The 24680-nt window shown below is 36.7% G+C and overlaps 3 protein-coding genes and 1 pseudogene across 8 annotated transcripts; all 4 read right to left on the reverse strand.

Annotated features, from left to right (window-relative positions):
* Positions 1 to 134: 134 nt before the first annotated feature.
* LOC109051408 (macoilin-like) lies at positions 135 to 7575 on the reverse strand. 4 transcript variants are annotated; one of them, XM_042777708.1, is made up of 11 exons: positions 7302 to 7575; positions 5885 to 6026; positions 5567 to 5693; positions 5255 to 5378; positions 4972 to 5141; positions 4328 to 4757; positions 4033 to 4191; positions 3046 to 3216; positions 2674 to 2812; positions 1112 to 1286; positions 135 to 871 (listed from the first exon to the last, which is right to left on the reverse strand). In XM_042777708.1, exons 1-11 carry the CDS (start codon positions 7376 to 7378, stop codon positions 684 to 686), a joined length of 1902 nt encoding a protein of 633 aa, XP_042633642.1. In that variant the 5' UTR covers positions 7379 to 7575; the 3' UTR covers positions 135 to 683. The 4 variants fall into 4 exon arrangements, with proteins under 4 accessions (XP_042633642.1, XP_042633643.1, XP_042633640.1 ...); XM_042777709.1 differs by having other exon boundaries at positions 2686 to 2812; positions 7302 to 7574; XM_042777706.1 differs by lacking the exon at positions 7302 to 7575 and adding an exon at positions 6310 to 7251.
* Positions 7576 to 10027: 2452 nt separating this feature from the next.
* On the reverse strand, positions 10028 to 11376 carry LOC122133969 (general transcription factor IIH subunit 5-like). Of its 2 annotated transcripts, none has more exons than XM_019068960.2 (3): positions 11236 to 11376; positions 10963 to 11048; positions 10028 to 10535 (listed from the first exon to the last, which is right to left on the reverse strand). In XM_019068960.2, the coding sequence occupies exons 2-3, from the start codon at positions 10995 to 10997 to the stop codon at positions 10352 to 10354; spliced, it is 219 nt and encodes a 72-aa protein (XP_018924505.2). In that variant the 5' UTR covers positions 10998 to 11048; positions 11236 to 11376; the 3' UTR covers positions 10028 to 10351. The 2 variants fall into 2 exon arrangements, with proteins under 2 accessions (XP_018924505.2, XP_018924506.2); XM_019068961.2 differs by having other exon boundaries at positions 10963 to 11068; positions 11236 to 11292.
* LOC109066145 (protein SERAC1) lies at positions 11232 to 18353 on the reverse strand. 2 transcript variants are annotated; one of them, XM_042777715.1, is made up of 16 exons: positions 18066 to 18353; positions 17475 to 17511; positions 17156 to 17298; positions 16588 to 16695; positions 15787 to 15918; positions 15468 to 15589; positions 15255 to 15383; positions 14749 to 14862; positions 14391 to 14553; positions 14148 to 14298; positions 13514 to 13655; positions 13245 to 13345; positions 13044 to 13141; positions 12496 to 12678; positions 12233 to 12376; positions 11232 to 12135 (listed from the first exon to the last, which is right to left on the reverse strand). In XM_042777715.1, exons 1-16 carry the CDS (start codon positions 18193 to 18195, stop codon positions 11999 to 12001), a joined length of 2034 nt encoding a protein of 677 aa, XP_042633649.1. In that variant the 5' UTR covers positions 18196 to 18353; the 3' UTR covers positions 11232 to 11998. The 2 variants fall into 2 exon arrangements, with proteins under 2 accessions (XP_042633649.1, XP_042633650.1); XM_042777716.1 differs by having other exon boundaries at positions 16588 to 16677; positions 18066 to 18333.
* A 1734-nt stretch (positions 18354 to 20087) lies between these two features.
* Positions 20088 to 23133, reverse strand: LOC122148975 (annotated as a pseudogene).
* Positions 23134 to 24680: the final 1547 nt, after the last annotated feature.

The following is a 24680-nucleotide window of genomic DNA, read 5'->3' on the forward strand; positions in this document are numbered from 1 at the left end:
AAAAAAAAAAAAAAAAAAAAGAATGTCAAGCCAGAAAAATAAACTTCTCATAAAAATTATCCCATTGATACATAAAAAAGTCAACAATTTCAGAAACATGAAAACCTACAAACATTTTTTTGGGGTGTTGATCAATTCTGTTATAACGTGTGTAATGTAAAAAGAATACAAAACGGTACAAAGCACTCAAATATTCACATACTGACTTACGTTTGATATTGGCTTGTTATATAAATTGAATTCACATAAATAATGAGGCACAGAATGACCAAGTGAGGCATTGGCCTGTTATTGTCATGGCTGAAGAAAAGCCTCTTCGTTTTAAACCCAACACAGGATATCTTGTCCTCACAATGAACTGTTTTCCTCATCAAGTTCACACTTTTCATTATACTGCTATCTTGCCATTGATGCAGTTTGCAGTGGTTTGCTCAGCATTCGATGGTCATCCGCTGGTCAACAATATATTTACAGTCAACTTTGATTTCATCTGGAATGAATCTCAAAGCAAGGTCACCTATAAGCGGCCTCAGTGTCTCTGCTGAAATCAGTAAACACAGCTGAAGACTCACCAGAGGCTGTTGGCATTGTCAAAAGGCAAAGTTTTCAGGCAAACCTTGAAGCAGAGATGCCCTCGTGTTCAGAATGTCGAGTCAAAACAATCCTCTTTGTCCTCGCTGGTCTTATTTCTTGAGACACTGGTACATGAGCGCTCTGGGACTTAGCATGTAGCGCTCAGAGTTGAAGAACTTGAGGTACTGAGGCATAGAGGACCTAGGGGCCATGTACGACATACCTGGAGCCACGGCCATCGCTTCAGCAAGCTTCTGCTTCATTTCTTTGACCTCGTGGTCTTGTTTCAGAATTTTAACTGTAAAGAAAGACATTTGAGATATTAATATTGTGGCCAATACTGAAGAAGATGATTTTGTATTCATTTTTAGTATAAAAACAGATATTAACTTTAACATCTGCTAAACATTTAACAGTGTTGTTAAATTATTAGTGTTATTGAATTCTAACATTAAGTGAGGTTCAGATGAAAGCAAATGTAATCTTAATGTAAAAAAATATTGTATTGATAACTGGCATAATATGAAATAAGATTAACCTTGTGCAATCTCCAGCTGTCTGCGTGCATCTCCGAGCGCTGAGAAGAGGTCTAGCTTGAGACGGGTTTCTGCACTCAGGTTGTACTCTAGATGCTGAGCCTTGTCCTGCAAGGAGGAGAGAGCTGAGAGCAAAGCGTCTGCTTCCTGCTCCGTGCATCTGTTCCTCTGGAGGGTCTGGGAGGAGCAGGAGAATATTGCACGCATGAGACAGGAACAGAGCAGAACAGTACAAAATAATGTTGATCGGAAAGATCTGAGGGATTATAAATGATTCAGGTGAACATTTGAATCCCATTTGTCTAGTTCCAAATAACTGGGCTTTCAACCTTATAATGTTTAAAGGGATAGTTCAGCCATAAATGAAAATTCTGTCATTATTTACTCACATTGTTGAGGCTGAAATGTGTCATTTTTTGTAATATTAAAATAGTTACTTTACTTTCAGACTATGTTCTTAATTTGATGAAGTACATTTTTTATGCACACAGACATTCTGCTAACACAATTTTTGTCGAATCTGACAGTGCTCCTGCTCCAGCGGTATTATGGGATAGCAAAGTGTCCAGTGGTTGTAAGAATTTCTGTGAATGCAGTATGTTATTCCGTTTTTTTCACAAACTATTTCATATATTCTGGACATTTGGGCATCCAACTCATTTGGTATTTGATATTATAGTACCCAGGGATTTATTACTTATTATTTTTGCAATTCCTTTTAGTTGCTACTAGAGGCAAAGAAACTACACACTTCATCTTTAAAGCATCTGTATGTAGTTCTGTGTATTTTTCCCACTTTGGAGCCCACTACCATTAAGTGGGTGGAGTTTACTGTCATAATTATAGCCTTACATTTGTTGCTGTCATAAATTAAACCGTCCTTTTCAGCGAAATTTGGTATCCACTCTCCAAACTCCCAAACAAACATTTCAAGGTAAAAAAAAAAACTTACATACAGTTTATTTAAATGTTTGTTTTCAGCTTAAGCCGGAGTCATTAAAGCATAATATACTGTTGTAAATTGTACATTTTTGATGGCCAGCTATAAAAAAAGAGAGAGTCTACTATTTTTTCTAAATAATTACCTAATTTTGTATACACAAATTTAGTTAAATAAATATCTGAGTCCAAGTAGAGTTTAATTCTCTTGGGTCTTACTTGCATAAGTCAATTCCAAAAAAAAAAATCTTTCATCGAAAGAGAAAAATGTTCAAAAGCTTGACTGATTTTAAATTCATCATGATACAAAAATTCTCAGCTTGCATAATATTTTCTGAAAGATCTGGTTTCTGTTTTGGCATGGTTTATGTAGCAGATGGTAATAACAGCATTTAAACTGGGCAAGGAACAAGAAATAATGAAAAAAACAAAAACAAAACATAAAAAACACAGAATCAGCATTCGGCACAGAAACTTAAAAAAAAAAGCCACGGGCTGAACACCACAGACAGCAAGCTACCGGATCCACATGTGTCATAACATGAAGAATATAAAACTATGAACCACAAACATCCAGCACATCACAGCTATTCAATGCAGTATGTAACTGAACAGATCTACGAACCGCGTTCTTTACCTCCACTTCATTCTCTAGAGCTATCATTCGATTTTCTTTCTCCTGATATTCCAGCTGTAGTTGTTTGTACTCTGAGTCTAGATCTTTAGCTTTTTTCCTCAACATTTGAGTTTCACTGTGTTCTTGCCTATAGTGGATGGAAAAAATAAAACATTTTACAGGTTTATTTTGTCATTGCTATTCTGCATTGAGAATTCTATTGCCAATTATAACCATAATTAAAAAGCAGGACATTTAGACCTAGTCTCAAAGACAGATTTAGCATCATCAGTGATGGAAAATGAAAATTCCAAACGTTGACAAGATCAGTGTAGGTATGCATTTGAATGTGTTCACACTATTGCTTTATTTTACAATTACCTGAGTGCTGCGCTTCGAAGTAAAATCGTTGCTTCATCAAATTTTTGGGTTCTGACTTCTGTGAGTTGTTTTTCTACTGCAACTCGAGCCTCTGTATCCATTCTGATTTTCTTTTCCAGCAAGGAACAGTTTTGTTTGTCCTTCTGTCTGGATTTGGTAAGACACTGAATCCTGCACAGCAGAGCAGTTTAAATGAACAGTGTTAGATTACAGTTCAAATAGTTTTAATGTATACACTCCCATTCAAGAGATGCTTTTAATGTTGTTGAAAGAAGTCTCTTATGCTCAGCAAGGCTGCATTTATTTTTCTGTTTTCTATTTTAATATATTTGAAAGTTTATTCCTATGATAGCAAAGCTGAATGTTCAGCAGCCATTACTCCAGTCTTCAGTGTCGAATGATCCTTCAGAAATCATTCTAAGATGCTGATTTGCTGCTTGAGAAACATTTCTTACTTTCATCAATGTTAAAAACAGTTGTGCTGCTTAATATTTTTGTCAAAACTGTGATTTGTTTTATAGAATTAAGTTCAAAAGAACAGCATTTGTTTGAAATCGATTTTTTCGTAGCATTATAAATGTCTTTGCTGTCTGTTTTGATCAATTATTATATTGATCTATTTATTATATATATATATATATTTTTTTTTTCCTTTGTTTACCTTGATTCTTTCTTCATTTCTATCATAAACACTAATGTTTTTTTTTTTTTTTTTTTATTTATTTATTAAATTGTTAATTTTCAATACTTTTATGATGGGTTTGCATAGTTTAAGAGACATAAGTTCAAACAATACAGTTTATACATAAAAGCCATAGTAAAAACTATTAAAGTGTTAGTGTTATCATATAACATCCAAAAAACTGCCAATCAACGTATATTTTTGATGTGTAAATCAAAAACGTCAGTCAAACATCAAGCAGCATGACCTAACATCAACCCAGAGCACTAATGCCAAGACCAACAGGAAGAGATCAGAGGACTCACTTGTTTTGCAGCAGTTCATTTGCATGTCTGAGCAGAGAGACTTCAGGGCGCAGACTGTGTTCACTGTTGGTCAGATTACAAATGTGACTGCGCAGCTCCTGCTCGCTCTGTCTGCTCGCCTGCAGCTCTCCCTTCACCTTCCTCATTTCTTGCTCCAGCCTGTGTAGCAGACGGAGATCACAGTGCAAATGTACTTGAAATTAACCATCCTCCAAAGTCCATTAAACTTTTGCAAACATAAGAATTTTGAGCTGAATCATTCAGTACTTATAAAAATGAAATCACATTAACATACTTCAGCATCTGCTCAGCATGTGGGTTCAGAGGAATCGGGGAGATGTTTGACGAGCACCTTTCAACAGAGTCCCCTATTGTGTTGATGGCTTTGGGGGTTTTCTGCCTCTTCTCCCCTTTGCTGTTAGGGATATTCACTGAACCTCGATGCACTTTAGGCAAGGAGCTCTTGGAGGGTCTTTGAGCTTTGCTGCTCTGATCCTCCTGAGGTAGGTTTTCAGTCATTTCTAGCATGGATGTAGAGTCCAAATGAAGTTCCCCTCCACGGTGCTTGAGTCCTGGGGTTTGTGGATTTGCATCTCTTTCGGGTCTCGCAGGAAGTCTGTGGATTTGAAGGCAGTCTTCCATGTTTTGTTTGTCCTCTGTGGTGATGGAATTGGATGGACACTGGTATTGCATCGGCCTGGATTTGGCCACCTTATATTTGGGATCTGTACAAAGACATTTGTCACAATTTTACATTTGTGAGCTTCATCACTTTTTTTTAAATGTACTTCATAATTTGAATTAGATTAGATTACTAAATTGAATTCCAAAGTATGTGTCATGACTTTTTATGAGCAATATTAAACTGTTGAACTTTACATAAAGACATCTTAAAAACAGCTACATATTATATGGTACTGTAAAAGAAATTAAACATACCTTCCACCCATAATTTTGGGTAGAGATGCATGGAAGGAGGTAGGGATTGCTGCAGGAGATCCATGTGGAGGTCGTTCTCGCTCTGAGCTGATTTGGGAGGGCGCATCTTAAACATACTGGAGAAGTAGCATGTTGCATCAAATCCCATGTACACTAATGGATAACCAATGCTGGAAGAAATACATGTGTTAAATTACAGTACGAAACACTGCTGGTAAAATTGTTGTTTATTTAAAACCCCATATTACATTCAGCTCTAAATAAATTACCAGTCAGAACCTACCAGTGTGCAGCAAATAGATGGGACAGATTTGCATGAGGGCTTTTCAGGTCCCGCAACCGTAGAGAGGCCTCCATATACACTAAGAGTATCCATAATGTCACAGATGACATACAGATTCCCTTTTCTGCAAATAAATAAATACATAATGTGTGTATAAAATGGAAAGCAACACATTGTATTTAGCTGACATACTATGCACACTATGTATATGTAAATAAATATATAATGTTTATATCCATAATACTTCCAAAAAAAAAAAAAATACAGACTCTATAAGTGTTAATGAAATTACAATTTGATTATAGGGCTCACCTGTATGCCACATATAGTTGAGTAAGACATATGTGCTGGCTGCAAAAAACAGCCAGTGTAAGGGTACAAAAATGAAACAGAATAAGTCCAGGGTAAATGCCGCACACACAAAAACCACACAGATGGCCTGTTAAAGAAAAGCGGAGGTTAGTTTGTTTAAGATCTATTTTTTAAATGGTCATTTGAAATTTAAATAAACACAGGAACACAAACATAATATAAATAAAAAAGAAAACAGAACAAGAAAATTCATTTGTAATTATAGATCAGGTTTTGTTATTATTTTAAAAAGTAAACAATACAATTGCATTTGCCTACCAGTCCATGACAGTGGAATGTGGTGTAGACGGTCCCTAGAAAGAGCCAACATGGCCACAGGTATTCTAGTCTGAACTCCAGAATAAAGTCAGCTAACAGCACCAGCATCCAGACGATCATGATCTTCAGAACAGAGTACGCGCTGAAAACAGGACAGTTCAAATCACTTACCATTAGAATGTTCATCAGTGTTACAGATACAGGGTGTTATTTGAATTAATGTGAATTCTTTTTAATTGAGTAGGGAAAATAATATGAAAATTTGATACTGCATTTTTCAAAAGTCAAATCAGACTGTCAAAACGGAAGTCCTTGTACAACTACAAAACGCGCGTTCTCTGTTTCTACTTTTTTATGACTTCATGTTGACAGAAAGACAAAAAATAATTTTCTGAATTTCACAAGAAAAATTAACCAGCATATACTCAAAATGTAAAGGCACAGAAAATAAGCTCTTGAAGACGTAACAATCCATGTTTTGGTCGCACAGTCTGTTGTGTTCCATTCCTTTGTTCGGGCTTTCTGCCTTCCACATCCCTTTGTGTTTGGTAACCACGGCAACATTTCATCTTCTGCATCAGCACCTAAACGTCGAATCTACAGTGTTGCCATGGCTATTTAAAGAACAAGAAACCGTTTCGGGAGAAATCTGCGCACGTTCGTTTCACTATCAAGCGTGTAAACACAGCAGGCTATTGTCCAGATCACTACACTAAATAAGAGACGCGGTTAGTTCATAGTACACTGTTGTGTGTTTACCTCCCTAGAAACAGTAGTCTGGAATCAGCGAACCTGATCAAATTGCAAATGCACCAACAACTTACGAACACAGCTCTGAATCCTATCAAATATTATATTAATATGAATAATGATAATTCATATTGTACAGCAAAATAAACCCTGAGAAAACGTACTGTTACATAAACGACATTCCCTCGCGCATATTGTCTAGTCAGAGGCCCTTGTTAATTTGTCTGTGTTTTCAGACAGTCTGTTTTTCAGACATCGTATTGTCATGAAGAAATAACATGACTATGTAAGCTGACGCTACATTAATAAAAGCTAGGTTTACTAATACCAGAGCATGAAATCAGTAAAATACTGTAGCATTTCTTAATATGCAGCGCTAAATTCAATCGGAGGATATTGTCGTTATCAAAATATTTTGTTAGCAACATGGCCCGCTGCACTGTTTTAACAAGAAAAATATTATAGATTCGGCCTTGTATGCATCCATTAAATCACAGCGAGCATTAGCTCTGAACTGAGCCCTGATTTGTCATCATATAAGGAGATGCTGTTTGTTTATTGTTTGCGTCAATCCGTTCAGCGCGCTATGAATAGCCGAGCGCGAGCCGTTCAGGTGAAAACGAATAAGAGCAATAACAAACCAACAAAGCAGCGCGCGGCGTCATACCTTTCGGAAATTTTCTCTGTGAGCTTAATCTTTTTCATTTTCCGTAGCCTGCCTATATCCATGTAGCGTTTCTTCATATTATGGCTTCTGGTCCCCCTGGCTATTTAGTCCATTAAACAGGTAATTGTAGTAAGACTGGAGGTCTCATTTACAGTAACCTGAGCAGAAGCGCTTTGTGCGTTAGTGGAGGTGGATGATGTGCGCACGCTCGAGAACTTCACACACAGCCAAGCGCCACGATGAGGTGCGTGTAAGTACATCTTCGCTGTCTGGACAACAAGGGACTCTGAAATGTTGCAAAGACATCGTGGCCACTAGCCATAGATAGATAGATGCGGTATAATCGCGAGTTCACAAACCAAAATCAATATATATATATATCGCAAAAAGTCTGTTAGTGAGGCTGTCCAATTCATAGTGAACTATTTTAGATAATAAAAAGCTGCATCTCTATTTGCTTTGCTTTGGCTCACAATGGAGAGGACAGACAGAAAGACAGTTTAGACCTACAGTCATGGCCAAAAATATCGGCACCCTTGGTAAATATGATCAAAGAAGGCTGTGAAAATTAATCTGCATTGTTAATCCTTTTGGTCTTTTATTTTTAAAAATTCACAAAAATCTAACCTTTCATTGGATAATAAGAATTTAAAATGGGGGAAATATCATTATGAAATAAATGTTTTTCTCAAATACACGTTGGACACAATTATTGGCACCCCTAGAAATTCTTATAAGTAAAATATCTCTGAAGTATATTCCCATTCATATTCACAATTTTGAACATGAAATTATCCAGCCATGGCTTCCTTATTAACAAAAATATAAATAGTAGGGAAAACAAAGCCCAAATTCCCTTAATCATCCATCACAATGAGAAAAACCAAAGAATATATTTCTGATGTGCAGCAAAAGATAACTGAGCTTCACAAAATTGGTGAAGTGACTTTAAGAAAGGAGCTAGAGCAGTGAAAATTCCACTAATTCCAATAATTAAGAATTTCCAATCAACAGAAAATGTTACGAAACTGCCTGGAAGAGGACGTGTGTCTATATCGTTCTAATGCATAGTGAGGAGGTCAGTTTGAGTGGCTAAAGACTCTCCAAGGACCACAGCTGGAGAATTGCAGAAAATAGTTGAGTCTCAGGGTCAGAAAACCTTAAAAACAGGCACCTACATCACCACATGCTGTTTAGGTGGGTCTCAAGAAAAATTCTCCTAGCTCATCCAAAAACAAACTCCAGCATATTCAGTTATCAGACACGACTGGAACTTCAAATGGGACTGGCTTCTATGGTCAGATGAAACTAAAAAATTAGCTTTTTAGCAGCAAACCCTCAAGATGGGTTTGGTGAAAACAGGGATAAAAAGTACCCCATGTGTACAATGAAATATACTGCTGTGTTTTTGATGTTGTGGACCTATATTTCTGCTGGAGGTCCTGGACATCTTGTTTAGATACATGGCATCTTTGATTCTATCAAATACCAACAGATAAAAAATTGATAAGTTACTGACTCTGTTAGAAATCTTATAATGGGCCATTTTTTGGATCTTCCAACCGTACAATAATCCAAACTCAAACCTCAAAAACATCAAAGAAATGGGCCACTGAGCACAAAACCAAGCTTCTGCTATGGTCATTCCAGTCCTCTGACTTGAACCCTATAGAAAATGAGAGTGGTGAAGAGAAGCATCAACATGGAGCTGGGAATCTAAAGGATCTGAAGTGATTCTGGATGAAGGTATGGTCTCTGATCTCTTGTCATGTGATCTCTAACCTCATCAGGCATTATAGGAGAAGATTTAGAGCTGTTAAACTGGCAAATGGAGGTTTCAAAAAATATTGAATAAAAGGGTGCCGTTAATTGTGTGGCCAATGTGTATTAGAGAAAAACATTTATTTCATAAAGATATTTCCCCTCATTTTAAATTCTTATTATCCAATGAAAGGTTAGATTTTTGTGAATTTTTAAAATAAAAGATCAAGGATTAACAATGCAGATTAATTTTCACAGCCTCCTTTGATCATATTTACCAAGGGTGCCAATATTTTTGGCCATGACTGTATATCATAGCCGTAGTGTTAAGAAACTAAATACACTGGATGTAACACTACAAAAGCTACATGTCTGACGCAAAATAACACTTCCTCTTACTTCCACACGACTGTCTTCTTAGGAAACAAAAATAGAGGAAACATCACCTCTTTTTTTTAGAAAGTGGTGTTGCATAGCCAGTCAGTTTTACTAGGTGAACTCCTAGGTACTTCCAAGAGTTCACCGCACCACTTTCCCTTCCTTAATCAAGGCATGCTGGATATTTTGGAAATCTAATGCTGTTCACTACTTTGATTTTGTGGCTTCTTCTCCTCACTCCACAAGGTAAAGTCTTTCACCAATATTCTGATTACAGACACATCTCATTGTCTAAACGCCCCATCATACCCGTGTGCAGGTGGCTTGAGCTGGTTTTCACTAGAAAGAGAATAAACAGAAAAGAGAGCTTGGAATTTTACAAACAGGCACCTATCAATACAGCAGTCTTCTAATGTTAAGACCAATCACAATGTATCCAGGAAACAAATTAAGGACATTTTGAGAACGTTTTTTAAAGGTTTTTTATTTGATGCTTGTATATTATGCACGAATATAAATATATATGTCATAATGTAATTGCTTTAAGTTGGTTTAAGTTGGTGTAGAATTGTGAAGAGTTGAAAATTGTTTTTTTTTGCAGCTTACTGCCATTTTTCCATGCAAAACACATTTAATTGACCATACTGTCAGAACACAGCAAAGATTCAAGTAGCTGTCTTTGAAAGATAAGCAACATAAAGCACTTGAAAATTATAATTCTCTCAGATGAAAAATATATGCATCACACACACACACACACACACACACACACAAAAAAAAGGCAACAGGAATAATGATGGTACCCAGTTTTCTATACATTTCAGTTACATCTGTTTGTGCAATTGTACTGAAGGAATCTCCAGATCCATCTGCTCCCACAGATTGTAGGGTCTGCTGTCAGATTCAGACATTTATTTCTGGGTGATGGGGAATGAATTCTGGTCCATCAGTTCACCTACTCGCTCCTGGAGAATCTGCACGACTTCAGCTAGGATGAAAACGTGGGTGTCGTCCAAATCCTGGATGATGATTTCTTTCTTCCCTAATGCCGAGGTTTCATCCAGATATAGAAGAAATTGCTTCATAGCTGGGTCACTGTTTTTGATATTTTAAAAGGAGAATCATAAATGATTGTGCACTGCAGCATGACTTTATTTTAAAGGAGCACTCAGAATTTCTTTAATTTTTTTGTTAAACTTGGACTTGATAGGTTCAAGCTTTCAGTCACAGATGACACTTAAAAAATACTATAGTCAGTCAACCACGATTATTTTTTTTTAATTCTTTCCACAAGCATGTAATACTTGTTCCAAGATCAAGACAATGGCTCTGTTGGTCACCATGTGGCGACCCGCTCCATGTAAAATAAAACGCCTATTGACTACCGACCTCTTCATCTTCTGTAAGTGTATATAGTTTGCATGTAGATTTTTCAAAATTCATGTTTATTTCTAAGTTTTAAAATTTGAATCAGAGAAAAAAATACTGAATACACCTTTAAATCGTTGTATGTTAAACTTACCATTCAACGAGAACTCCTTTTAAGACATTAACCATTTTGGACAGGATGGGTTAACAGTTCAGTTTCTTCAGTTACAGCCTAAGTATCTACAAAAGGCAAAATTGTTCTGAACATTAGAAATGATAACAAAAAGTTAGCAGGTTGGGTTACCGTGAATGTTTGTAATCGTTACAAACTTTTCACGTACTGTAACGTAACTCCAAACATATATACGCAAATCCTATAAAGATAGAAACCAGCAGTTTCAAGAAAATGAAAATAAATCACTCTTACATTTTTGCTTGTTTTAATCCAAGTGTCAACCGTCTACTAACAATGGTCTTCCTCTACTACTGACTAACGTTTGATCTGTGCGCTCTACTGCACTCTTCTGGCCTGAAGCGCACTCTTACTCTGAAAAGAAAAAGGTAAGTATATGATTTAAATATAATATCAAGTTAGATAACACATCGTGATTAAGTGTGATAAAGGTCTGGCAATAATTGTGTCTTGCACATACTCAGCATCAATATAAAAGTAGTATGGTCCTATGCAAGTCCTACAATTAATCCATTAGTACAAAAATAGTGGCATATTACAGCCAACATGAGAACCAATCTATGTGTCTGAGGTAGGGATACAAAGAAGGCTGGCGAGTTAAGAAAATAAGCAAGTTTTCAGTTTCATCAAAGGAAAATAAATAATGAAAATAAAACGGACTTTCTATAAATGATTGGCATTTTAAATATAATAGACTTGATGCTCATTTCTATTTGTAATAGCTTCCAGTTAAAATAAATGTCAAAAAGTGCTCATTCCAAATTACTGAAATGAAATACAGTACAAAGCAACGGTGAAGTGGGCATTAAAAGTTAAACCCAGAGGTTTTAACAAAAAGCATATTCATATTGGCAAGAATTAAAAAAACATGAAAAGAAATATCCAGTTGCAATTTTAGAACTTCTTTTCATTTATAATTAACACTATCCTATAGAATGTAATGGTTGAATCCTCAAGAGGCAATGAAATGAAATGGCAAGAGTGTGGACTTTAGAGTTCACTTAATTCTTTGTCCTCCAAGAGCATCTTGAATAAACTGTAAAGTACGTTTATAGAGAAATGAGTCCTTTTTTTCTGGCTTGCAGATGTTGAGGTGATCGACGTCCACCTGGATGAGGTCCCCAATACCCAAATCTGAAAGAGAAAAAGGAGAATTCATGTTTTTTTTGATACCGGGTACCTAAGAATGATACATCAGGATGCTGCTTGTTGTTCAATTTTTCTGACCTACCTGCTGACTGAGACGGAACTACCAACATTTTGAGCATCGGCCCAATGGAGGTTGGCAGAGTTTCTGCAAAGCTAAGGACCTTAAACTCTTGTTCCTTTGTAATGTTCAGGAAATTTTCATTCAAGTCCCGTAACGCTGGAGAGTCTGAGTCGAAACAGATGAACAGAAAAATGATGTGTTAATGAGATTAAGGATCAAGCTGAATCTTATCAGGAGAAATTAATATATTAATATTTAGGGGGGAAAAAGAAATCATATTATACCTCTACATAGTTCTTTTACTTCGATGGAGGGAAAAAGGAGATAACGGACATTTACAGAATACCCTGCCATAAACGTCCCATGATGAGGAACGCTGTAGAACAGAATTCCCTTCGTGTTCTTGATCAGCGGACTGAGATCAGGATCTTTAGAGGCATTTAAGAGCATCTTTTCCACAAGTAAACCTGTGACACAAGTTAGGATGATTAAGAGTTACTACCAAATTACAAATGGCTTTTTTAGCTACAAACAGGGCTGCACAAATAATTAAAATACTGAAATCACAATATGGCCTTGTGAGATAATTAAACCTCTAAAATTAATATTAAACTCCCTGCTGAAAATGTCATTTTAGTTTTTTTTTATATATAAGCGGTCACATTATAAATTGTTATGTGTTCATCAGTTCAAATAGCAATTGCAATATGAATTGTAAAAAACTACTCCATCACAAATAATTCAGACAGGTACACAAATATGATGGAAGACGATTTAGAAAATGACTCTCATAGTTGGGTGCTGGTTATTCTAAGACCCACCATGGACTAACCTCCCATACTGTGGGCTACCCAGACCACAGGCCTTTCCCCTACACCTGCATCCTTCAATTTCCTCAGCAGTTCCTGACTCCTGTAGGCCAAGGACTTCCTGTATAGCACAAAAAGCAAAGAAAAACATGGATATCGGGTATGCTAAATTGTGTTAATCAGATCATTTAGGAATGCACATCACTGAAAAATTGACTGTTTACCTTTGGTTTTCAGCAGGACACTTTGCTTTCCAATCACTTAAATGGGTGTCATACTCAACAGACAGGATTCTGAGGTTTGGACAGTCTGCAGCCAACCACGACTGTGGAAAATACAAAAAAAAAAAAAAAGAAAAGGAAAGTTGTATTGCTGACTTGAGACTTCGCCAAGACTTTCAAAATAGATCTGAGGCCCTGTAATGCCATTGTATTGCAAATAATATTTGGGTAACTGTGAACTACTCATAAGCTTCTTTAAAAAAAAATCTGACCTTGGGCCAACATTCAGTGTAGTCCTCTCGAACCCCTTCCACCTTGTCATCATCCGTCTCGTCAAGATCCTTTTGACGCCATGTTTTAAAAGCTGCTCCCAAGAGGCCGTGTACGAAGAGAACATCAGCTTTGATTGGCTGCCTGAATATGAAGAATGGAAAACATGATTAATCCTCACTAAACAAAAGACATTTTCAGACATATTCGGAAAAGATGCATTAAACTGATCAAAAATGACAATAAAGAGATTTATGATGTTACAACAGATTTCTATTTCAAATAAATGCTGTTTTTTAAAGTTTCTATTCATCAAAGAATCTAAAGTAGAAATGTATCAGGGTTTCCCCAAAAATATTAAGTAGCACAATTGTTTTGAACATCGATAATTAGATGTTTCTTAAGCAGCAAATCAGTGTATCAGAATGATTTCTGAAGGATCATGTGACACTGAAGACTGGAGTAATGATGCTGAAAATTCAGCTTTGCCATCACAGGAATAAATTAAATTTAAAATATATATTTAAAAAAACATTTATTTTTAATATTTCAGAATAGTACAGTTTTTACTGTATTTTTGTTCAAATAAATGCAGACTTGGTGAGCATAAGACGAAGTTCAAATAAGCATGCATACTTTGTGCGGCATTGTGGGTGTAATATGTAAACACCATCCTGGTACTTCTGTCGTACAGCTTCTCTGTCCAAATTGGCTAAAGCACGGGCAGCAAGAGATGCCTGCATGATGTATGGTGACTGGATCATCTCAGCCAGGACAGACACCCAACCTAAAGGTCAACCACAAAAGAGAATAAAGAACTACTCTTTTTCAACACAAAATCTAATTCATGAATCAGTTATTCTAGAGTACAAAGCTAACCTGACTGCACTATGGCTGTGTGCAAGCGCTCATTCAGGGTGAGATTTCCAATAATTCGCACAATGTTGCACTGAATTTTTGGAGAGTCTCTGCGAAGCTGGTAGACTCTCTGCAAGAGCTGCAGTCCTCCATTAGCAACAATGTGATCACAATGACTGTGGACCTGTGAACAAAGAACACTCGTTTATTACTAAAAATGAATACATTCTTGGTTAAAACTGATCAACTGAAGGTACACATCAAGAATATTAACAAAAGCATCACTCAACACACCCAAGCATCCTGTCTTCTTTGATCATTGCTTACTTCCTTGCTACACAAAATACCATGTCACTTTGCAGAGTTTGTAAATCTTCACCTTTGAGTGCTGCACCAGGGCCTGCAGGCAGAACGTCTCCACCTTCTCAGAGGGGGTGGAAGTCAGACTTTGGGCATACGGCAACCCATTTCCTCCGAAACACCAAAGCCCTCCCTATAATCACAGATAAAAATGCACAGCTAACACAGTGATTTTACACTATTTGTTATTCGATGACGTTATTCACAGTGCTTCATAGGAGTGGGTGGGTGCTAAAGTGTTCTTTTGGCATGATTTGCTTGTTTTGATTTTCTAATTGGTGGAGATTTCTCTGCATAATCATGGGTAATGCAATTTTTCACCAGTAATTCTGTGCTGAATGTTTATTTAAAATAAATAAGTTGAAAAATAAGCTGGGTCGATGACTTCAACAGAAGCATATTCCACTGATTTAACAACCTTGTAGATTTTTAAGGAATTGTAAAACAAACTATGGGAAAAAGAAAATGTTTTTTATTTCTGGAACTCAACTTTTGCACTCTATAGCTTGAGTGTGTGTGTCTCACCCGTTGAGAGGCTAGTGATTGGCTGCTCTCTCTTAGTGCCAGAGAGGTGAAGTACTGCACACACTGATCCACCTCCGACTGGGGCAGAGATGCCAGTAACTGCCTAAGCCCATCTTCTATTGATATATCCTGTACACGCACAAAACATTAGCAAAAGTAACTGACATTAAACAACAATTCAATTTGGCTATAGTCTGAACGATATCTACCCACATCTTCAGAGTGCGGCAGTGGAGGAGGAGGGAGAAAGAAGCGCAGGTCCACGTTAGGTATGCGGGCAAGAGCCACATCTGTGCGCTGATCTATCACCTGTGCTGCAGTCTGGTACTGATAATCTGTGATGGACAGGGCAAAAGACCATTCAGAGCTCATAAAGTAATAGTGCTGTGCTTTTTCTCTAGTGGGCAAAGGGGTCTGCGGAATAGAAATAGGTTTTGCTGAGCAAGAACAACAAGAGTTTTCAGTAAAGTCAGTAAATTTTATAATAAAGAGAAAAGTTTGAATAAGATTGAAGTGTGCTGCCATCTCTCACCCTGCCAGTGGTGATTCTGGGCCAGCTCCTGCACCGCCTGCTGTCTCACGGCCCGGTCGGCAGAGCAGGTTTTCTTCAGCAGCACCCATAGTGCACATTCATGAGGGTCTGCGTCTAGATGACTGAGATGCTCTGATATAAACAATCATTAACACCTGCTTATTATTTCACATCATTGCAAACACAGAGACATAATAGAAATTATCAATCAATGTTTATTTATAGAGCACATTTAAACACAACCGAGGTTTAGCAACAATGTAGCAAAAATGAGGTTCTGCTGTACAATGAATAAAAGTATACCACTGAATTAAAAGGGAACAAGATAGAGAAATGACTGAGAAAAACAAAATAAACAAGCAATAGACAATCAGATTGTTTTTTTTGGCCAAAGTCAAGTGGAAACAGACCACAAGCTTTTTAACAGTAGTGTATATTATAAACTACTCTTCCGCTTCAAAATTTGTGCCAAGTATACTGCGATTAAAAACAAAATAGATTCCACATTATGTATAAGTACAGAACAGACACCTAGTAATAGTAAGATACCTGCCCTATTTTAAAACAGAACAACATTCCATGTCAGTTCCTGTTTGTGCAGCTACAGATGACATCTAGTCTAAAAATACTGTCAAGTTATGCAATAAACCATACTGTCCCCAAGTGGTTTTTCTAAGCATGTTCTTTATTATAACTATGCTGTTTGTTTCACATAGTGCCTACTGTCAACAAATATTTTTTTTCAATTTTTTTTAAAACAAGCTCCAAGACTTTTCAATGCCATCAAATAGAACTACTCACCATCCAATGGGTGAAGAAGAACTCTTGATGAAATTTCAAGAAACTTTCTAGCTGCTTTATGAAGTTCCTTCCTGGTCTTGACAGTGAAGCCTGGAAAAGGAATAATGTCTGTTGTGGACAATCAATAAGTTCCAAGATTAACTGTAAAACATAATAAATTAATGGGCTGTTTTAATATCTAATTGTGTTAAATATCAAACAATACACCTAAAGTATTATATATCTACTCTAAGACAATAATACAACGCCCATGCAAAAACTTGACAATTTATGCACTGATGTCTGGCCAAATAACTCTATGTACTATTCTTTTAGTTCTGTTTCAAAGCGTCTCGTTTATATCTCTAGCAAGTATGTTCCTGAGCCTTCTGGGAACCACCACTGAGTTCTCAAGTTACTAACACTTTTAGGATGAATCGTTTATGGTATAGTATTCCTCATTTGCAAGTTGCTTTTGAGAAATAAATGTAAATGCAAATGCAAATGAATCTTTTGGCTCACTGATATTTACACACTCTTTCAAGCACGCACAAACACACACACAAGTGTTAAACCTTCAAGAATGTACCAGAAGCAAGGCTCTCCTGTTCTCTATTAGTGGTGTGAGTCAAGTAGATGTAGGACTTGTGCTTCTCCTGGAGGATTGCACTGGTGTCGATAGTGATGGCCTGGTTCAGAGTAACCATCTCGTATGTGATGAAAACACAGCCTCTGTGTAAGCAAACTTGATAGAGTCAGAATATGTTCAAACTTGGCTTAAAAGATATATCACTTTTAACAACTGCTTCCACTGACATTCCCTTTGTTTGTGCTGTATGATATTGTATTATATAATTTTCTTGATGGTTTGTTGAATGAATGCAAAACAGCACAAATAATAAACTTACCCCAATACTATTGCTCCTGTCACTTTTGCTATTTTTCCTAAAGACAAAAAAAAAAAAGATGAAGATTAGCATTCAGAATTATTCAGTTAAGCATTCAGTCAGAATAAATGTTAGTTTATCTAAACAAATGAAGTGTGAACTGTATAAGAACACATATAAATGTAGTAGCACAAAAAATACATATATTTTTAATTTATGATAAATATACACTACCATTCAAGAGTTTGGGGTCAACTGAAATCTTTTGTAACAATATACAGTACATGTTTTTACTGTCACTTTTAATGCATCCTTGCTAAATAAAATTATCTCTTTTGAACGGTAAGTTTTGCAATAAATACAAAATCTATTATTTATTAAATTATTTTGGTTTTTATTTTACGTTTATCTTTATAAAGTTGCAATAAGTGGTTAAAATGTATTTAGACATCCCAAAGTTACAAACAATTAAAAAAACATTAGGCCCTGTTTGGTAAGTGTTCTTGGCCAAATGCATCAAAGTTGTTTCTAATCCAAATGACTGCATTTTGGGGCATCATAAACATCATATATGCTGTGTAGGCAGACATGTAAGAAGGTTCAGAGTCTCACTAAGGTCTCTCCATGGCAGTGCTCTCTTCACAGCAGGTCCGGTGCTGCTCAACCTCCGGACGCGGATCAGTCGCAGGGCGGACGCAGACATTGGCGGCTTCACGCGCAGAAATCCGACGATAGCACACATTAATGTTGGCCAGAGGGCCGGTGACACATATATGCCCACGGTTTATGACTGCTGGCGATTTAAGGTTATCTTCTAACGTCGATTATAACCTAAATACTTAAAATTTAAGAAGAGAGGAGGTGGAGTCATGACATGCCAGCAGAGTCACTGTAAGCTGATCTCCCACTAACTAACGCACTTCTTTACCTTTAGAGAATTCTGATATTGATACTGCTCTAAAACATCTTAATTTGATATTAATTCGTCGTCATTTGATTTTGGTGTAAGCCCAGTCGGCTTGCACGTAAAAAGTCAGTTGGCTAGTATTCTGTCGAAATTCAATCTCTCTGTCCAAGATTAACATTTAACGACTGCAACTGTACGGTAAATGTGCAGTTTACCTATAAAACAGAAGTTCCTTCCAATAAACGCGGTATAAAAGATCGCTTTTGATAGCAACTATAAACAGGAACTGTTTCAGTTTGAACGCACATTAACGAAGAGCGTCATTACCGTAAGTTACACAAGTGTCACGTGTCAAAAATGTCCAACCGTAATACTGTAATGCGCACACACATTGTTTAGCAGGAAATTAAATCAATCTTCTCCAAACTGCTATACAATTAGATGCGCTAATATGGCATTCCAAAACATTAGAGGAGCGTAAAACGAGAAAACACATTAGTCTTTAATTTAATGATATGTTTTAAACTCCTGCGATTAACATAGACATGCAACTTCCATCAAAAAAAAAAAAAATAATTTAAAAATATAAAAATATATATTTATATTATATATATATATATATATATTCACATGATAAACAGCAATACCTATAGGAACACCTATCTATCAAATTGCAGTTGGCACAGTATGTCAAAAAAAAAAAAAAAAAAAAAAAAAAAAAAAAAAATATATATATATTATATATATATATATATATATATATATAATAATAATAATAATATATAATAATAATAATAATAATAATAATAATAATAATTTAGCGTACATTTCAACCCTTTGAGATAATTCCTTCCTTTTGTCAGGTAAATTCACTGGTTGTGAAGGTCACTTCCAGGATGTGTGTGCTCTAAACCCTGTTTAAAACACCTTTGTCCTTGGTCTGTTCATTCCTCATAACAGTTTTCAATGATAGATAATGGATGTGTAACTCTAAAACGGACATACTAAAAAGACTTCACCCAAAAATGAAAATACTGTCATTATTTAGGTTTCACACCTGTGTGATATTTTCCAAAATATCTTCTTTTGTGAAAGTGATGGTGACATAAGTTGGTTAAGTAATACAGAATTTAATTTTTGGGTGAACTATATTCTTTTTTATGGTTAGTGTATATAGCTTTCTATGAGGATGCAGGAATTTTGTTCAGGTAATACATGCAGATGCAAAAAGCTATTGCAAAAATGCATTGTTTCAATTTATTTTTATGAGATCAGTTGCATTGAGAAATATTTACAATGATTCCAAAAGACTAGATTTCACAGAAAACCAATAAATACACTATTTACTGAGTTTGGTGCTAAATTATTTTAAATTAGTGTTTGCAATAACTGTTTGTCTAGGAATTTGCTTTTTACGACCTTCAATATCTCTTACTTTCTCTCTCTCACTCTACACAAACATATTATCTCCTTGCAAAAATATGGGTCTTTTGTCCTTATACTAAACCAATAAAGCAGACCCGTAGAAACCAAAAAGTCATCTCACTCTCTCTTTTCACACATTCTCTGATATAAGTATTTCAGATTGACCTCTCACACACTATACACTCTTAAAAATAAAGATTTCCAAAAATAAGTTTTTGCAGTGATGCCATAGAAGAATTCTTTTTGGTTCCCCAAAGAACCTTTCATGGAATAGTTTTTAAAAGAGCCATTTTTTTTTGTAGTGAGAAGACCATTTTAATAATCTAAAAAAAAAAAAAAAACTTTTTCCACTATAACTTTATGTTCAATGGAAAGTTCCATGGATATGGTTCCTCATGGAACCAGATGCTAATAAAGAACCTTTATTTTTAAGAGAGTACAAACAAACAGAAATATTCACATATACACAGTGAAAAACTGGCCATGTCAGTTTAAGGTGTAGGACATCCATATTTCAGTGGTCCAATTGTTCTAGTCCAAGTCTTATAATACATTTATTTTCCCCCCATCACTGTAGCATCTCCCCTTCCTTCACGTGGTCGTCTCTTGGTAGGCTCGTATGATGCTCTCATAGCAGGTGGTGGAGTCTGGCCAGCATTTAAGGCCCTTAGATTGCTGTTGCCCCAGAAGGAATCCGGTCTGGTTCTGGCCCGGGGTGGAGTGACCATGGAACTGACAGTGCTGGTGGATCCGGCTGCCCCCGGGGTTGGTAGTGAGAATGGGGGTCCGTGGCAGGCTGCCCTTGGGCACCCTCTTCTGCCTCACGAGCAATCTGGCTACACTGGAGAAGAGGATGAAAAGTAGAGGCCCGGAAGCTCGACTTGCGTCCTGGTGAGTCACCATAGTCTATCAGTGAGGGTGAGGTTTGCCGATGGAAGGAGAAGGCGGCGCTGGCCAGATTGTTATTGCTGCGTTGGTCATAGCCACTGCTGTGTCGACTGTAACCTGGCCGAGAGCGTGGCGGGAGGATGAACGAGTGGTGGAGCATCCAGGGATTGGTGAATGGGGTACACGTGTGATGGTGGCTGATGCCCGTCGACGAGACATCCAGATCAACATCACATAGACCAGAGCTCCCAGCAGAAGACCAACAACCATAGAAAGACAGAAGGCCAGAATACATCCCCTGAGATAAATGAAAGAAATATAAATTGGTAGAACATGTTTTTTTAAGCAACTCTTTGGCCACCGGGTACCTTATAATAGCTAAGTGGGACTAGATAACACTTTCAGTTATAAACAAAAACATGAAGGCTCTGTCTTCTATGGTGGTTTAGTTTAAATTTGCTGAACATAAAGAGTCTTGTAATCGTTACTGTAAATATTACTTTTGTCAAAAACAGAGGATAACAAAGCGTGAAATGCTGCTATGGTAATCCGGTGTCAGTTATCGCAATTTCCAGAGTGAGTCCTGTTCCGTACACGCAGGAAACTGTAATTTAGGGGATGCACTCTGGTATTTAAACGAGGTTGTCCCGAAAGTTTACAATATGTAGGCTACTGTAAGCCTGTAAGGCGGGAGCGACCAGCCAGTGTTATGCCCAATTCTGACCCCCTGCTAGATTATTACCCCCTAGTATTGGTTGGTTTAGGAGTAGGTTTGGGGGAGTGGTTAGGATTAGGCAATCAGGTAGCGATTTGAACGAGGGGGGTAATAATTTGGCAGGGGGTCAAAATTGGGCACAACACCGGGCCAGGAGAGAGGGAGAAACAAACATCATCAGGTGTAATGTAGTCCATCAAATTGAGTTTTTTTACTGAAGAAATTAAGCAGGGACCTCTGCAACAAATTAAATCTAAAGCTTGCAAGGTTTTTAGTCAGATTCTCTACTGTTTTGAATTTGCGGCAAACGTCTCCAAGATGCTGGGGTCACACGTCACAGTTAGCGGCTGTTTGCGGATTGGTTGGCAGTCCAAATGTCGGCAGAATTTTTTTAATGAAAATCATTTAAAATTTAAACTACATTTTAATTTAACCAAATATTGTAAGTAAACAACAATAGACTGTCCTGAGTTTGCCATTTTTAAAGGAACGTTGGCGAATGTTCATTTTAGGAAGTAACCATAGCAACAGTAGCTGTAGGAACCTCATCAAGATTAGTTTAGGATGTTTATTACATGGACAAAACCTAAATACTGTCGTTGTTGTGCACTTTATTCTGCAGTTTCAGGTAGTTCACAGAAACATCACGTAAACCTTTAGTGATATATCTAAATTTTTTTAAGATGCTTGAAGCTGTTTGGCAAACTGCGCTAGGGGCGCCAAATACAGTTTTTGCATTGAGGGAGACGAACTTATCAGAAAAAAATTACTGACAAGTTCCCTGTAATTCCTGAACAAGTTTTCTATATATTTCAGAAGGTTAATGAAGTGTTGACGGCCTTCTACTCCCAGGACAGGATAATTTGAAAGAAACTATAAGGGGATCGAAGGTCAGTGAGGAGCGCCTATCCTGACAAATCACAGGGGGCTGGGCCAAATTCCACAATAGAAAGGCACGCCCAATGTTTTTCTTATCATTTACGGTTAAAATTAATGAAAATAGTGTGCATTTTAGGAAGCTTCCTGTTATGGCATTCCATTGTCTACAGAAATACCAGTTTCATTAGCACACAGGGCTTCTGTCTGGCACAGGCCATTTAAGGTCCTTTGAAACGAACAATACTTTGAGTGAGAATTTTGTCTTTAAATTTGAATTCTTCAATTAAAATAGTTAACAAATTAAAAAAAAAACCCAGTGTTGTTTTAGTAATATATTTTTGACAAATTTTAGCCATTTTTAACCACAACACACAACTATTCTACATATTATTATTATTATTAGTATTATAAAATATGACATCAAAAGTCTTTAGAAACTTGTGTGTAAAAGAATGTTGATGTTTATATGCAATTTTCTCCCCTGAGTGGAAGGAATCACAGCCCAGAGTGAAAGATCATCTGGAAATGACATTTGGAAAAACCAAATGGAAAAAACTGCACACTGGCTGTGTGTGTGTGTTTTTTATTTTTTTTATTAACCACTTTTGCCAATATCTTTTGCCGCTAGTTACTACTGTTTGCATTTCTGTGAAGTTTAAGTTATATTTTATGTTTAGAGACTGGATTTTCTACACTTTCCATATTTTTTTTTAGAAGTAGAAAAGCTGACATTTGTAATATTGTAAGCTCATTTGTGTGTATGCAAGAGATAACCCTTTATAAAGTGTGCAAAAATGGTAAAATATCTTACTCAATCCGAAGGACTCCAGTATTTCCACAATAGGATGAGTGCTGTTATCCGCCATAGCTTCCTATAGAGATACAGGGGAGACGAGACGAGGAGAGGACACAGTCTCTCCCCTCCAAATCTTTCGTCCCTCTCACTCTTCCTTTTAACTTTTTCTTGTGTCTTTCTCTGTGTCTATCCAACTCCCCAATTCCAGGGACCCTCCTCTCTCACTTTCTCTCTCTGTCTGTCTCTTTTCAGTTCCAGACTGCTCAGTACTGTGGCACACAGGATCCTCTCCAAGGCTTGGGTTGCTACTCTGTTGTTTGTGAAAAGTAAAGTCTTCACTTCACCATTCCTGCCATTCCTGTGTAAAATTAGCAGCAGGCTGGCCTTATCTACACAGACCAGGGTTCCTGTGGGATGGAGAGGAAAGGGGAGGATGTGTACAGAGAAGGAGGAGAGTCAAAGGTGGTGTGTGAAATCATTTTTCTCCTGTCATTTTGTTGTCCCTTTCCCCTGGCCAAAATTCATCATATTTTACTTTATTTCCCTTTCTCTTCCAGACACTTGGCATAAACAGTGAGGACTGTCCTGTGACATATTTTATTAATTTCTGTGATAGCAAAGTGGAATTTTTAGTTTCACATGACATTTTCAGTGTCAAATGATCCTTCAAAAATCATTCTAATATGCTGATTTAAAAAAAAAAAATATTATCAATAATGAAAACATTTATTTTACTTAATATTTTACTGGAAAGCATAATAAAAAAAATTCTGGATTCTTGCAAACAAGAACAGCATTTTATTTGAAAATGAGAAATCTTTTTTTTAACAATATGAATGTCTTTACTTTTCAATTTTGATGAATTTTATCTGTACTTGCTAAAATAGAAGTGTTATTTCTCTTAAAAAAATGTACTGGCCCCAGCCATTAATTATTACTGTAGTGTATTGATTATAATATAATATGCAATGTGATATTAAAATAGGATTATTCTTTATTTTAATATGGCTGTCCAAAACATTAGAGTAGAGGGACATGAACACATTCTTTGTGGGATCTTTTCCACATTAACCACTGGTGCAATCAAACATAGCCATGTACAACTGACAAAATCACATAAAAGCATCCCAGAATTCTTCCATGATTCAAGTCCAAAACAGATGAAACACCCAGCATTTTCTATGTATTTCATAAACAAAAGATTTCATAACACACATTTCCCAGATTTTTTGTTGCGATTTACTGATCAACTTGTTGTCTGCGTGTAGTCGTGCTGGTGTTCATCACAATGCTTTCAGATTTTCCATGAAGAGTAGAGTGCCAGCTCTGTGCAGGGTTATCCTGACCAGACTAGCTTTTGCAAAAAAACAGAACCTGATAAAATCCTACAAAGAAAGCAGGATTTTGCCCCGAACCAGACCACTTTCACCTCTGTGCGAACTGTGTTCTTTCCCTTCATAGTGTTCATTAAGGGTATCTGGGGGTTAATGATTAAGAACAGTAGATAGCATGGGGTTTTTTTAGGACAGAGCCGCTGGTCTGGGAAGAGTGGGAGACCCGGCCCCCTTCTGACATTTCCTCTGATCATTGTTGACTTTGTGTTGTGGAGTTGCAGAT

This window comes from Cyprinus carpio, chromosome A20 (genome assembly GCF_018340385.1).
Source record: "Cyprinus carpio isolate SPL01 chromosome A20, ASM1834038v1, whole genome shotgun sequence".
NCBI classification, from domain to species: domain Eukaryota; kingdom Metazoa; phylum Chordata; class Actinopteri; order Cypriniformes; family Cyprinidae; genus Cyprinus; species Cyprinus carpio.

What these genes read in the sequence shown, in the direction of transcription:
- LOC109051408 (XM_042777706.1), bottom strand. Translation starts at nt 6,419, where the DNA reads ATGTGGAAGGCAGAAAGCCCGAACAAAGGAATGGAACACAACAGACTG. An exon ending in CAACTATATGTGGCATACAG is followed by an intron (nt 5,379 to 5,566) that starts GTGAGCCCTATA and finishes ATTTATTTGCAG; the next exon opens with AAAAGGGAATCTGTATGTCA. An exon ending in CATCTATTTGCTGCACACTG is followed by an intron (nt 5,142 to 5,254) that starts GTAGGTTCTGAC and finishes TATTTCTTCCAG; the next exon opens with CATTGGTTATCCATTAGTGT.
- LOC122133969 (XM_019068960.2), bottom strand. Translation starts at nt 10,997, where the DNA reads ATGGTTAATGTCTTAAAAGGAGTTCTCGTTGAATG. An exon ending in AAAGGAGTTCTCGTTGAATG is followed by an intron (nt 10,536 to 10,962) that starts GTAAGTTTAACA and finishes TATCAAAAACAG; the next exon opens with TGACCCAGCTATGAAGCAAT.
- LOC109066145 (XM_042777715.1), bottom strand. Translation starts at nt 18,195, where the DNA reads ATGTGTGCTATCGTCGGATTTCTGCGCGTGAAGCCGCCAATGTCTGCG. An exon ending in AATCACTAGCCTCTCAACGG is followed by an intron (nt 14,863 to 15,254) that starts GTGAGACACACA and finishes CTGTGATTATAG; the next exon opens with GGAGGGCTTTGGTGTTTCGG. An exon ending in CACAGCCATAGTGCAGTCAG is followed by an intron (nt 14,299 to 14,390) that starts GTTAGCTTTGTA and finishes GTTGACCTTTAG; the next exon opens with GTTGGGTGTCTGTCCTGGCT.